We start from the raw sequence: 14,730 nt of genomic DNA on the forward strand, positions 1-14,730 counted from the left end.
TAAGCGTAAACGTGAGTGTATGTACATATATATACTCATGTGCATGTACATGTGCATGTGCATGTGAATCTACACATTTATACATATTATAATGTATTATATTATATATGACATAAGATGAAATGTAATGAGATGATACTTATGATAGAACATAGCCTGTAAGTAAAGAATAGGCAAATATACAAGTTGTAGGTCTCTCTCATCCATAGAGTATATGTGTACGTACATAAAATCAAATTAACTGAATAATATGAACCAATTTTACATAGTATTTATAGCATTAGTATTATTTTATAACAGATTAGGCTTTCAGGTCACTTTTCTTCTTTTCTCCTTCATTGCTCTTTGATCCTTCCAAATACATCATTATAGTGCTCTGGCCATTAATAAAACAGTGTTTCATACAATAAAAGATAAAGTAAAAGATAAAGAAAACGTTGCTATAAATGTCGGTTTGGAGCAACTGTTCATCGTCTTGTTTCTTGGCGAGTTGCTTTTTTAAAACAATTAGCTGTTGCTCCAGATCCTTTGATGTACTATTTTTTTCTTTGACGAGTTTCAAATTCTCGACCCGGAGCTTCTCCATCGCCTTGGATAGCTCGCTTACTTGTACTTCAAGCAAATCAACCTTTGTCAAGATGAAATCTCTGTCTGTCGATACAGTACCAGGCTGGCTTGCCTGATCAATATTCTGTCTTGTGGAGATTCCAGAATGTGAAGCAGAGTAGCTTAAATCATAATTGTCATCGCCTGTGCTTGATGTGTCTTCCATAATATCATTCCATTGGCCAAATGAGTCAACCTGAACATCGCCATTGGCTTGATGAGTTTTTTTTTCTTCACTTGTAGAGAATAACGGGGTGTAGCTGGGTATATATGAGTGATGATGCCCATTACTGGATCCCTGGGTATTCGAGATGGTATGATTTAGAATTGGAGTTGAGGTTGAATAGGTTGAACTAGAATACTGCTCTTCGTCAATCATGTAAGGTGTATTTGTAAATGCCGGCTGATTTGCCATTTGTTGGAGTTGTTCAAGGTACAATTGACTATTGTGGCCTTCGTTTTGGCTCGGCTCATCGTACAGTGCTGATTTGTTCTCTTTTGAATTGACCGAGATTTTGCTTGAATTAGGTACACTTGCTACACTCCCATTGGCACTTGACTCTGATCCATTTCTTTTTCGATTCCTTATTTCCAGGACTTTGTTGGTAAAATAACTCATTAAATATATTAAGTTATTGCAGAATCCCTTATATATATATTTATAAGAAGAAGAATTAAAAGGATGAGGGATTAGTAGATAAGGAATCCTTCCAAGACTAGATACAGACTCGAGACTTTTGTTTTAAAACTCTCGTTTTGACAGTAAATATTTAAATCTCCGGATAGCACCATGGCAGTTGATTCCAAGTACATGGTTTTAACCTAAAAAGAGATGAATGCAAAAATGGTTAAATATAGTTATGAGGAAATTGTATAGAAAAATGAGATATTTTTACTGGATGAGTTCATTTTTATAAGGGATCAATTGTAGATCTTCAGAATAAAATAAAATTTAAATCAGGCAAGTAATCCAACATTAGAACATTATCAGTATTTGATTTATATATATATATCATTCTATATGTACCGATCCTATTTTCTTGGTGGATATAATTTGGTTCCGGTTTGAGCATCGTTTATGAGATCGAGTTTTTGCTGTTTTCCTAAATTTCCGAAGTATTCTTCGTCAATATTACAAAAAATGTGGGATATCGAAAAGGTGTTTTTATCTTTGACATGAAATAACAAAGGGTAGAAAATTCGAAACTGAAATGTAAAAAAGGAAGAAAAAGAAGACTGTTTAGTTAAAATACTACCCTAAACCCACCCTTAAAACCCCAAAAATAAAGTTTATAAAAAACCATACTAAAGCCACTCTTTTTTTTTACCATGCTTTTATACTTTCTTAATATACCTTACCTCTCTAGCTCGCATAATTTATGAGCTTTACTACAGTCTATTCTGAGAGCATATTAATATTTCACTTTTGAAAATGTACCGTTCATTCTTTTAAATGTTGTCTTGACTAGACATATCCTTTTTTTTTACACTTGTTTTTAGCTAGGAACACTTTACATAGCTTTATATTTATTTTGTCTTTTCTTTTTCATTTGTGTATATATGGTATTGTTAATGTATCCCAAAATTGTCTATTATTAGGAAATATGGGTGTATAAGGATAATAAACTATTTTCTACAAAAAAGAGGCCTTGACCATGTCCCATATCTTTATAAAATATATGGCTATGTGATATTCTTTCTCAAGTTTCATCCAATTTGTATATTAAAGAATGAAAGGCTTTTTTTTAAAAAAAAAAAAAAAAAAAAAAAAAAAACATAGTAATAATTTCTTCTGATACGCAGCAATATATTCGCATAATTACTTTGATTATGGGATTATTTACAAAAAAAATACTTATAGCGCTCGTTTTACTTATTCGGATTTTTGTTTTATCTTGTTGGCAAGGAGATTATCCCAGTTGAAACAATGAGCGTGGATTAAAATAAGTATAAAAGTTTTCGACAGATGGAAGAAACATAATTAACTTCATTACAACTCTTGGAAGAAGCCGACATTTACGGGTAATAAAGATCGTCGCTTAGACGTCACTAAAAAAGAGCAAAAGAAAAAAGGAGAAAAAACAAATTTCAATATTTAATATATTTACTTACCATGAGCTTATTGATTACTATAGTTAAATGACCCAAATAGCTTCACAAACTCTTATTCAACCTTCACCTAATCGGACCAAGCGACGACGACTTCCGCTACGAACTGCAGTAGAGGCCGATTTTGTATCATCTGCCTCAAAACTACAGGAAGCAAAAGAATTTCTAATGTATACTGATACACCTGAAGCAAAGATCGTCGCAGGCAATCTGAAGGAATTGTGGTCACCGACTGACGATGGTACAAGTCGAAAACATTCGCCAGTAATGGTCGGGACGCCAACCACAAATCGAGAATTTACGCAATCACAGCAATCTAACATCAGACGTCCTCAAAACCTGATGGAGAGACTAAATGCAATTGAAGCAGACGAATTGGTTGATATCACAATGCATTCAATTGTTCCACGGAACATTGATGATATGTTCAAAGAATCGTCAAAAGATCAGTTTGCAAAGCGTGTATTAGGACTTAAAGGCTCTGATGAAGATTCAGACGATGAACTAACAGAGCTAGAGATAGTCTCGCATGAGATTGAGCCAATGGAGAATGTGAACCCGAAGACTAATGTAGAAGAAGAACTGTTGTTGAAAGAAAAGGAAGAAATCAATACTCAATCCACTCAAAAGTCTGTGCAAGATATGAATGAAGTTGGAGAAGAAGCACCGAAACTGGCCGAAATCGAGGATAAAATTGGCGCAGAGGCAGTGTTAGAAGATAAGAATATATACTCAAACAACGATCACAATAACAAACGGGTAGATTTAGAACAACCTTTACAAGAAGATATACCTACGGTAAGTGGAATTATACAGTAAAAATCAAAGAGAGGGAAATGGAAGGGCTTTATAGGTAGACAGGACTTTTCCTTTTCTTTTCTACCTGTCATGTCTATCATTCTAGCAAACGCTTAAATCGCACCTAACCAAAACATATGTCGGTTATCGTCTGTTTGTTTGCACGGTAAAAAAAAGATTCAAGACAAGCCTGTTATCTTGGATCAGACCAAGCAAGCACCAAAAACTGTTGAAAGCTTTGGCTTGATCCCTCTCTCGAGTCGTATTCAGAACATTCTTGAAAAACGGAAAAACAGAAACTACAAGAGACGTCTGACCACTCTTGAAATCCTTCGGAAATCAGGTGCTTTGAATTGGATTACAAACGCCCGTGATTCAGATCCACGCAAAAAAGGTCTTGGTGATGCCCGAATGAAGCGCTTGAGAAGAAAAGCTGGCTTCGAATGGGTAAAAAAACGGTGAACTAGAAGACGCTGAAACTTAACACGCTTTTTTATTTTATATAAAAGTGATCGAAATACCATTATTACATTTAAATATACAAAACAGAATAAATGACTTTACTGATAACATTACTACAACAGCTGATATTACTACTGTCACTTCAAAATAATGGGTGTTCTGTACTTAGTATAAAAATGAAGCCAGTTTTATTATATCTTTCTAGTGTATTAATATAAATATTCATATTCAAGTAAGGAAACTTGTACAGGCTGTACCCAAAGACCATACTAAAAGTTCTCTCACTATTAATGATAACTATATCTTTGAATGAAAAAAAGGCTGACTTAACTATAGAGATTCACTTTTAAATCAAAGAACAAAAAACGAAGAGTTTTAATCAAATCTACTCGCAATTACATTTTTGAAGTGATAATAATTTTATAAATTTGATGTTATCGCTTTATTCTTACTAGCTAAATTTTATAGAAAATAGAGCCATTAATACCAAATAATATTTTTTCCTTGAAAATAATATCATCATTTTATGATACTTCTCTTTGTACAGTATAATTCCCATTAAAGTAACCGTTTTACTCGTTTGTAGGTGGAAGCACAGATAGGCGATTATTTGTATACCTAAATAAAACCCCGTGTCTTGTTGGTACAAAATCAGAGTTATATTTGTCAACTAACCTACTCTGTTCCCCATGGCTACTCAAAAGTGTTATATTTCTGACCATCTATAATGCAACGATCATGTTTCAATATTATTTAACAGCAAAAGAGAAAGCTCAAAAGTTTCGTACTTTATTAATATCTCTGGTATACATTATATTCTTTCTTGGGATGGTTAAATTATACGACATAGTTTGGAATAGCTGGCTTGTTGATGCCAGTTCCGCCCCTTAATAAAATGATAAGACTTGATCTCTTCAATGGTATTCATTTGCTAATTTCTCTAATTTTTATTCATATATGTCTACTGTTAGTATATAGAGAACTTACTTAAAAAGTCTTTTTTTTTGGAAACTTCTGTTATATTCTACACCATAATCCCCTAATACCTGATGGTAATTATTTATTCCCCTGAGAAATCATCTGGATACTTTCAATTATCGGTATAACCTCATTTCAATAAAACTCAACCTGGAATTCATAATCCCGCCAGATATCGTATTGTAATGAGATCCTGATAATATATATTTATTCTGCTTTTTACTTGTTTCTAAATGTCTTTTTGAAACATAGACTGGTTTATCTCCTAGTAGCTGGTGTATTGCTTTTGTGTCTAATTGTATAAGCAAAAGAAAAGAAAAAACCTTCTCTTGTTCCCTTGAACAAACAGCGCACAGACCAGCTTAGAGTGACCTGCATATCGCTGTTATAGAAACTTGTACTCCACTTTGAAAGTTATTGCTACACCGATCAAAACCGAACCTTTCCTTGCTTTTTTGCTTTTTTGCTTTACTTTGCTTCACTTTGAAAAAGTCGTATTATATAGTAATTTGATTAAATATTATTAACTGTCTATTCTGCCTTAAAACAGTTACACGAACTCAGTAAAAAGAATATACAGCTATATCACGTTTGCTCTGACGTGGGTATCTAAGACTGACAAAAAGCGCAGTCCTAAACTTTAATCGCAGATGAAAATTTTTTCTGTTACTTATAGACCTCCTCCAACGCGCGTCGTTTGTTTTCTCCTTGAGCAACAACAGTCCCGGTTTCATAGTGAGGCGTCTCTTGCGACCGTTGCAGGGAGATTCTTCCATGCTACAAGCATCGGAAAGTGAAAGTTGTTACTCGCCAGCTCAGTTAATTCTGAGAAGTCGTGGGGCATGGTCTCTTTTCTTTTGGAAAGACTACTGTGTACATCGCATCGCCAATGTGGAATCATGATGCTGGGGGGAGGGAGGTCTAACCTGTGGTGAGATGTGCTGGCTCTTCACTGCTAACTTGACTGAACTCTTTAACGGCTGACGGTGAAGCTACTGGTAGTCGAATGAGCTGGACCTTATCACCTAGTGGTAAGTTCTCTGGCGAGTTCGCACCCACATTACTCGGTGACGAGATGTGGGGCTGGATGAACGGGTGCTTTCCGTTGGTTTGCCACCATTCCAGCACCTCCTTCGCTACCAAGTCAGGTTTACGTCCTGAAGGAGATTGAGCCGCGTAATGCGGGGACAAAGAACTTGGTGTCATGCTTTTTATTCTTTTACTCATGTAAAAAAACATTAAGTGAAATTAAATCAAATAGAATAGATTTTTATGTATATGTTTAAATAAATAAATAAAGTTTTTTTCAACTAGTATCGTCTCCAATAAAAAAACACGCTTTTAAACTTTTTTTTTACTTGATTGAAGATGTCAACGTTGTAATTAGGAGGGCTCATTTATAAGAAGAAATTAATCTAATTGAATATATATAAAAAGAAATAAAAGAATATTTGTATATTCTAACATGGTATTTTCAATCGTTTTCCATGCATACTGTTTTTCTCTATAATATATATAAGGATTAAAGTCAGAAGGATTTTTGAGAATGCCAATGGCATGAAATGTATGTTATTGAATTTGACTAATCCGGATGGTAAATATAAAGAGAATGTGTTGAGATTAGAGAAATGAGAGATAAGGAGGAATAAAAAAAAATCATGTGTTTGAAAGAGACAGAAAAGACGTGAAGTGGACTGAATACACAAGTAATGCTCTCATTGTACTGCCACAGAGTGTGTACAAGAAGTTTAATATGGACGTATTTATGAAACAAGCATGATTATCTGCAAACCTTTCTGTACTTTGAATATCAGCAAATTGTTGGAGCCTTACATTCGCTATGAAATATACGTACACACAATTATATTCACAGTGTAAAATATGATTTGAATTTAAATAAGAGTAAACAAGCATTGATACATTACAGAATACATTCTTCAATGTTCTGTATAAAAATAACAAGTAAAAAAAAAAAACACAAGCAGTTCTTATATTACAGTTCTTAAATATAAATTGACATAAATAGAGTATATTGAGTAACAATGCATGGATATCATAAAAGAAGTACACTGTCATATTGAATCGTATGGATTAGAGCAGAGAAGCTTTGATGAATGTCGATTATTACAGCTGATTTATTGATATGGTTTATTTGTATATCAGTTTGTTTCTGTGATTAAGTGTAAGTACTCAAAATATACTGTAATATCACTAACCAAGTTTCAACTGTATAATTTCACATTTTTCGAATACAAGCAGAAAATAATATGATTGACCAAATAATGAATATATATACAAAATAAAAATTGTGCCCACTCGTCTATTGCTAACTTATGGAAATGATAAACACATAAATATCAAAGGGAAGCGTTTTATTTCACTTGACGTACAAGCACATTAGCGCGTAGCATAAAATAAGATAAATTAAATTAAATATATAAAGAAGCTGCTTCCATAGTAAGTATTATTTGGTATTCTATTTATTACTTTATTCTCTTCAAAAGAACCGAGTTCACAGGCCTTCCATCCTCGATCTCATCAATAATGTCCACTATAATCTCCATACAGCCAATTGACATGTACAAATCGCTTATTTCATTAACTGACAAGCGGTGCTCCTTAGAAGGTTGCTTGTAATCATAGTCTGGATGATCGACAAACTGAGATATAGCTAGATACCCACCTACTTTCAATAAACCCGGTAATTGTCTCAACATAGAGCGTGCAAGAAACCGAATTGTGAGAATAAGATCAAATGGAGGGCGAGGATCTGGCAAAATGGCAAAAAATGAATCAACTGGAATACCTGGCGCCAACCGAGCTTTCTTTCTTTCCAATCGATCCATTAACATATCATCATTTTGCAAAGTATTATCCGTCCTGGATTGCCATCTTCCGTTCGCCATAACTTTAGCGCAAGTCACTGTCAGTCTATCACTCACATTCCAGGCACGCCCCATTGCTTTTGTTTTTTCCACACATGCTGGGAGTGAGTCGATGGCACTGACTTTCCAGCGATTGTTCCGTGCTAAAAGCCAGACAATATCTCGACCGGCGCCACATCCAACATCCAAGCATTGTAGTTTTCCTACAATACTAGCTTCTATGTCTTGGATGTGGTTGGATAACAAAGGAGAGGGGCGAAATAATGGCCATATTCCACTCGGACTTTCCGTTGTACCATAGCCATCCCCGAGCACTGTCTCCCAGAGTGCGTCTTCGGCTTCACAAAATATCCAGGAGCACTTCCACCCATTATCCACCAGCCATTGTGAGCACTCAGGACTACTAGACGGCTCTATTACTGCAAATGGTGTTTGTTTTGGCGGCAGTTCGTTGCCACGTGCGCGCAACTCATCGTATGGGATATTTGTAGACGGCACAATTCGTTTCTTTTGGTACTCATCGCGCGGACGCAGATCAAGGCACAAAAGTTTACTTGGGGATGTTTTCCATTCATGCAGCCGATCAATCAATGTGGTCATTTTTTTTTACAAGTTCTCGCAATGCAATGAATGTGGTGTGGCTTGTCAAGCACCAAGTTGGTTGTCGGTTATTAAATTGTGTTGTATTTTGCTTGCAATGGTAAATTGAATTCTCCCGATTAACACACTTGATTTAGTTTTATAATGACACTTCGCCTTGGGTCTATTGCACCTGGTAAACAGTGCGCCTATTAAAGGGCTCATTGGACTGATGCGTAAATTTATTGTCCTACAGACTTTGTGGCCCAAACTACAAAAGGTGAACTCAGATTCCATGAGTATATCGATCAGCATTGGGCTATTATGTTCTCCCATCCCGCAGATTTTAGTAAGCTTTTCATCTTAAGTCTCAAATATCTTTAAATACTGCTAGTGAGTAATGTTTTTTTTTACACCGATATCTAAACTTATGTCTCTTCGCTTTTTTTTTAGCTCCTGTTTGCACAACTGAGCTCGGGTTAGTTGCTGCTCTACAGGGCGAGTTTGATGCTCGTCAAGTCAAGATAATTGGTCTTTCTGCCAATGGTCTCGAAGAGCACACTAAGTGGATAGCAGATATCAATGAACTCAGTAATGTTCAGCTTGAATTTCCAATTATTGCCGACGCCGATCGTAAAATTTCTGTTCTATATGACATGCTCGACAAACAAGTAAAAAGAAGTGTTTGATTGCTATGCTATCATATCCGTACTAATTTATTGGAAAATTAGGACGCCACTAACGTCGATAATGGTGGCTTACCGTTCACTATCCGTTCAGTGTTTATCATTGACCCCAAAAAGACCATTCGGTTAATTATGGCATACCCTGCCTCAACCGGACGTAACTTTGATGAAATATTGCGTGTTATTGACTCGCTTCAGTTGGGCGACAAACATCGAATCACCACGCCCGGGAATTGGAAAAGGGGCGACGATGTTATTGTCCATCCTTCAGTACCAACTGAAGAAGCCAAAAAGATATTTCCAAAAGGTGTGCGTGTGCTTAAACCTTACTTGCGCATGACACCCTCTCCTTTTTGATTAAAATTACTACATGGCCAAATAGCATTTTTATTTTATTGTATGCTATTAAACAATATAGCACTGTAAAGTCACCAAGATTTATGAAAAAGCTTTTCTTGGGTATATACATGACTATATTAATATACGGTAGTCATTTCCTTTATTCCTACTCATTTGACACATATTACCCATTATATTAAATTTTATGGATAAGTTATATGCATGTGAGGTTGACCAATATTATTGCCTAAAGTGATATTTATTCATTATACTCACTGGCTATCGATATTCTAATAAACCTTATGACTTCATATTAAACGTGCCATTCTCTTGTACTTACTATACCATTATCGTCTTTTTTAGCAGTATATATAGTTGTATAATTTGACAAAGCAACGTATTTTTTTTTAAAAGATAATCGCAAGTTTAATATAAATACATATTTTTCTCAGAGAGATAGTAAGCCGTAGTCAAATCATCGAAGGCATAATAAAAAAAAGAAAGGCCAAGTAAATATAGAAAAGCAATGTTAAAGTATGACATGTCTTCCTAATATCGGATTACTTTATCAAGGTTTTAACTTGATTTTGTAAGAATTTTTTGCTCTGTTATACCCTTGATATTGGTCTCTGATAGTATGTTGCTTTTGTTAAGAACTTTATATTCATACTTGTACAATTTTTACTTGAATTTAGATAGGTTTGAACTAATTGCTGTGAATTTTCTCAAAGGCATTGTGAATGTTAGTAGTTTTGATATAATATTATTCATGTTTTATATGTAATGTAAAAGTATCTCAGGTATAACGGGTAGTGGTAAGATAAGTATAGTATTATTTATTATTAATATGACCCATAATAATAATCTGGTTTACTCAATATGGTATTACTATGAAATAATATATATATATATGTAAACTGCCTTTGTGTTTATTGTAGCAAATATATTAGCTATTTAAAGTATTAGACTTTCTCAGTAGATGTCTTGGAGTAATAGTATTTTGCAATGTTATTGGTTTTATATGAAATAAAGTCTGGATCATCAAATTCACGTTTGATTTTAGTAATATACGAGGTAAACTAGTTGTTCCCATTGGGACGGTTTAAGAAGGAAGAATCATATTATTCTAAGAAAGAGAGAACCGTTTGTCTAAGTTTATTTAAATATTTTATTCTTATAAATATTTGATACTAAAACAAAAACGAAAATGATCCATGCAAAAATTGAAAACCTTGGTTCAAATAAAATAGCAATAATTGCGCTTGTTGTTTAGTTTCTTTTTTTCTTCTTTATTTCATATATTGTATAATAACCCTCTAACATTTACGATAATACCTCTTCCTAAAGTTTCTTATGTACTTTTTATACTGTTATCAATTTAAGTATTCACTACTCATTTGCCCTACTCGTTTGTCTAAATTTATGAAAGTCTTTTAATTTTCTATAATCATCTTGATAGCTAAAAGCTCTTTCATGCAAATCCAAACTCTATATGATGTGCCATTTGATCTCTAACTTTACCTACTGCTCTACTGTTTATTTCAATTGGGCACACAATTACTAGCGTCTATAGTATGTGCGAGAGTCAGAGATTCAATCAATAGTTAAATGTTTAATTGTCCCTATTGTTCATCTCAATTGGGAGCACAATTAGATTGTGAGTTATCCGTGCAAAAGTAATTCATGAACCTGTTTTAAAAATATAGAAGGATCAAATGTAAGTCATGCGCAGAATGTCTCCCTCTTTTTTAATAATATGTATGGTACACAAAATTTAGAACAATGAAATTAAACTATCACGGAGTTATAATGTTTGCCAATAGAAGCTTGGCTTTTAGTAAATTAAAAGTATTTACAGCGAATACTATTTATTGGAGTTAAAATTACTTTTTATATAATCCAATAAAATCGTTTAAAGTAGCAAAATTATACCATTTTTAGGTACATATTTCTCTTTTTATAACAAATTTGGATAGTACAATTCGTTGGATTTCAGATTATTTTTGCATATAATCCAATCAAATATTCTAAATATAGCAAATCTATACCTTTTTTTAGATATCTCTATTCTTATAATTGGTTCAACAAATACACGGCTTTATATTGGAATTTTATAGTTTTTATTGATCAAAATAATAAAAGTTGAATATAAAGAAGTATGGAAAGAAGAAGTACTATTTTTTATGATATTTAGTAACAGTTTAAGCTATAAGGTTACTAAATGATATACATATATCTATTTTTATGTAATACTTTTCACATTTTTTTTACCTAAAAAAAGGCTATTCTCTAGATACTATGATATTGATGAAGATATGTATATTGCTTAATTGATTCTTTTTAACAAAGAGTATAAACCTGCTTTGTGTTAACATTGTCATGTCTGATTCATACTTTTGAAAAACAAGAAGACAGATCTCCTGTAATTCTCTAAATCTACCGAGATTTCTAATGAGCATGCGAGCAATCTTGACAACCAAATTGTACTTGATGCATATATTTTTCTGTCAATTCTTCTCGGATTGCTTTCTTTTGTCAACTTTGCTGATTCGTATTTTATTAATACTAGCCTTCATAGTTATTAAGTGTGTTCCTTTTAGAGACTTTTAATAATTTTAGACCTTGTGAAAAAAAATAGAAACAAGTCCTTTTAGATGTACCAATCTAAATTGTTTGGAGAACATGGACGGGTCAGAGGTTATGCATCGTTTGTGGAATCGGGATCTTGCTGCTGTCCTGAACTTCCGATATATACTTAACAATCTGAGATATGATGGGACTATACCTGTAAGGTTCACCCGCGTCATTCGGATTGGACGTATCAGAAGACAAGCAGAAGAAGATCTCCAGGAGGGTCGTCGTTTGAGACAAAGACTGACTAGAATTCAAATAAGATGAAAAAATTCCGTCCTGGTTACCGCTTAGGACCCACCCAAGCTACCGCTGGTAAGCCATTAGATTTGAATAACTTGGTATTTAGTTTTGTAATGGGTTGAAAAAGCTAAGAAAAAGATGTTTTGCTTTGACTGCAAAAAACATGGTGGGGTAAAAAAAAAAGTAGAATATAAAAGAGAGAGAGAGAGAAATTGGTGCATAATTAAAACTCAAGTACAAGACACTTTAAACCCCGGAAAACTTGCAATAATTCAGTAAAATCGCCTATTTTTTTTCTATAGGGTATAATACACAAATACAAGGAGACCAAATCTTGTTTTGATCCATTTACAGGATAATAATCAACTAAGCAATATCTTCAGAAAAGTGTCTTTGATATCTATCTACCTCTGCCTGAGTAAGTACTAGTTTTTTATGTATCAAAAGTACATCTGATATATATAGCCTTTAAAATATGGCACAATTAAAGTATAAGAAGTTTAAGCTTTATAAACCTTTATCTTTTACTCTTGTAAGTAGCCCATTGACTAAATTATAATATATAGCCTTGCACAGTTTCTTACTTATTCACCTATATCAATTGGTACTTTTGAAAGCACCGAGAAAACAAGCATCGTATATTTAATCCTTTGTGAATTGGAATACAAAGAACGAAACTACTCTGTTCCGGGCCCTTACTATCAAGCCGTCCCTATAAGCAGCCATATAGAGACCAAAGTTAATTAGACCTCTATATGATCTGGTTTCTAAAGTGCACATAGTTGGTACACACACACATCTACACACTTGGAAAGTGCATCTTCCTTGCCAAGTTGACGTGCAATCTATCATTTGATCTTAATTAATGAATTAAACAAGGTGTTTTTTGCCGAAATTTTTTTGTTGCTGATCGATCTCAACAATACCTTTTATCATGTAGCAGGAAGAATAAAGCGGGATAGTGAGTTTATTTATCGCCGTACCGATATCTATAGTGCTCCAAGCTCCTCCACCTTCGGTCCCTTTTATACAAATACTAGAAATCGGATCAGTGACTAATCTTTATTCTGAAAACTTCGCCCCTGCACCTCACAACAGATACCATGGGCTAATTAGAGGTTTAGGAATTATATATCCACTTTCCAAATACAAACCCTTCATACTCTCAGCCATCATGTCAAACGTTCAGGCAAGCCCACAGCCCATACCCGTATTGCTGCACTCGAGCACAAAATGTAACGTTTCATAGTCTTTAAATATAGTATTATAGCCTGGCTTTATTATAATTATCTTAAAAGAAACTTAATATTATGATAAATTATTTGTAAAGTCTGATTTTGTTATACTCTGAGAGTCTGTGGAATTGAGATCTTTGAAATGAGTTGGACTTCAGACACGTCCTTAACTAATCAAGACAATACGGGAGAGTAATTCCTGATATGTTCACTTATGCTCACTTATGTTCATCAAGCTGTAGACACTTTAATACAAAAAGAGAATTTTCCGGAGGGCTGTCATGTGAGGTAAAGATTGGTAAATTTCAGAATAATATCAATGGCAAACGAAGAAGGAGAATATAAATTTTCCAACCTGGGTATTGCCAGGCATCCCCCAAGATACCCTCTTGGTAAGTCATTATATATTTTGAATGCTTTGGTGGGATATTTGACTAATATTATATGTACTGTACTGAGTTTTAGTGGATGAAGAGGAAGATGCTTTGTGTCTATTGTAAAAAAAAGGGTAAAATAATAATAGCACTTAGCTAAAATTCAACCTTGAAACAGCCTTTCAACCCCGGAAACGATGCCAAGAACTTCCACTAAAGTCACCTTTTTGTTTATTTATCATAGTGTCAGTGGAAGAAAGTATTGGTATCCAAAAAGAAACTCAAGTGCGATCCCACTAAACTACCTATAATTGTTTTTAGTACCGGTATGAAAAGCAAAGATGCTGTCGAGTTTAAAGAAAATTGTGTTGGAATTGTTGGTTTTTTTTATGGAGCATTAAAGAACAGACAAAAGGGTGGAGACCTTCTTGTAGTTGATGTTAACGAGTTCCAAACTTTCCAGCACATATGTAAAGCTCAGTCAATATCCCTTTTGGTTATTTGTTCTCAAGATCTGTCACTCTTTTAATGAAAACAACCTCAGAAATGTATTACTGGATTCCACTAAGCGTCATGGCTTGTAAAAAAGAAAAGAAAGAAACCAATCAATCATAATTTATCTCTATCTCAAGTTTAAACACTGTGCGTAATTACCAGCTTCTGAGACTCAAACTGATGTGATCGCCCAGATGGATTCGCACACAGATAAATACGGAACACCAAAAGACCAGAAGACCAATAACAATAAGCAATAAAAATAAAAATAAAATACATTTCCGCTCAAGGGTAACATGTGTTTTTGTTT

At 34.0% G+C, this 14,730-nt stretch overlaps 7 protein-coding genes across 7 annotated transcripts; 4 read left to right on the forward strand and 3 right to left on the reverse strand.

Moving 5' to 3' along the window:
* Window positions 1-301: 301 nt before the first annotated feature.
* Window positions 302-1,225, reverse strand: PHYBLDRAFT_166317 (hypothetical protein; the record flags this gene model as incomplete). The annotated part of the gene is made up of 1 exon (XM_018435401.1): window positions 302-1,225. One exon carries the CDS (start codon window positions 1,223-1,225, stop codon window positions 302-304), a length of 924 nt encoding a protein of 307 aa, XP_018294385.1.
* A 1,520-nt stretch (window positions 1,226-2,745) lies between these two features.
* On the forward strand, window positions 2,746-4,288 carry PHYBLDRAFT_166318 (hypothetical protein; the record flags this gene model as incomplete). The annotated part of the gene is made up of 4 exons (XM_018435402.1): window positions 2,746-3,513; window positions 3,620-3,679; window positions 3,721-3,960; window positions 4,181-4,288. 4 exons carry the CDS (start codon window positions 2,746-2,748, stop codon window positions 4,286-4,288), a joined length of 1,176 nt encoding a protein of 391 aa, XP_018294386.1.
* Window positions 4,289-4,889: 601 nt separating this feature from the next.
* On the reverse strand, window positions 4,890-6,159 carry PHYBLDRAFT_76085 (hypothetical protein; the record flags this gene model as incomplete). The annotated part of the gene is made up of 3 exons (XM_018443121.1): window positions 4,890-4,915; window positions 5,177-5,245; window positions 5,880-6,159. The coding sequence occupies 3 exons, from the start codon at window positions 6,157-6,159 to the stop codon at window positions 4,890-4,892; spliced, it is 375 nt and encodes a 124-aa protein (XP_018294387.1).
* A 1,277-nt stretch (window positions 6,160-7,436) lies between these two features.
* Window positions 7,437-8,438, reverse strand: PHYBLDRAFT_59886 (hypothetical protein; the record flags this gene model as incomplete). The annotated part of the gene is made up of 1 exon (XM_018440573.1): window positions 7,437-8,438. The coding sequence occupies one exon, from the start codon at window positions 8,436-8,438 to the stop codon at window positions 7,437-7,439; it is 1,002 nt and encodes a 333-aa protein (XP_018294388.1).
* A 144-nt stretch (window positions 8,439-8,582) lies between these two features.
* PHYBLDRAFT_109716 (hypothetical protein) lies at window positions 8,583-9,460 on the forward strand (the record flags this gene model as incomplete). The annotated part of the gene is made up of 4 exons (XM_018428131.1): window positions 8,583-8,613; window positions 8,674-8,766; window positions 8,871-9,088; window positions 9,149-9,460. The coding sequence occupies 4 exons, from the start codon at window positions 8,583-8,585 to the stop codon at window positions 9,458-9,460; spliced, it is 654 nt and encodes a 217-aa protein (XP_018294389.1).
* A 1,764-nt stretch (window positions 9,461-11,224) lies between these two features.
* PHYBLDRAFT_59888 (hypothetical protein) lies at window positions 11,225-12,340 on the forward strand (the record flags this gene model as incomplete). The annotated part of the gene is made up of 2 exons (XM_018440574.1): window positions 11,225-11,279; window positions 12,081-12,340. 2 exons carry the CDS (start codon window positions 11,225-11,227, stop codon window positions 12,338-12,340), a joined length of 315 nt encoding a protein of 104 aa, XP_018294390.1.
* A 451-nt stretch (window positions 12,341-12,791) lies between these two features.
* PHYBLDRAFT_166323 (hypothetical protein) lies at window positions 12,792-14,680 on the forward strand (the record flags this gene model as incomplete). The annotated part of the gene is made up of 9 exons (XM_018435403.1): window positions 12,792-12,848; window positions 12,893-13,054; window positions 13,196-13,277; window positions 13,312-13,551; window positions 13,671-13,743; window positions 13,861-13,943; window positions 14,028-14,059; window positions 14,170-14,395; window positions 14,583-14,680. 9 exons carry the CDS (start codon window positions 12,792-12,794, stop codon window positions 14,678-14,680), a joined length of 1,053 nt encoding a protein of 350 aa, XP_018294391.1.
* Window positions 14,681-14,730: the final 50 nt, after the last annotated feature.

The sequence above is a fragment of the Phycomyces blakesleeanus genome (genome assembly GCF_001638985.1).
Source record: "Phycomyces blakesleeanus NRRL 1555(-) unplaced genomic scaffold PHYBLscaffold_6, whole genome shotgun sequence".
NCBI lineage: Eukaryota > Fungi > Mucoromycota > Mucoromycetes > Mucorales > Phycomycetaceae > Phycomyces > Phycomyces blakesleeanus.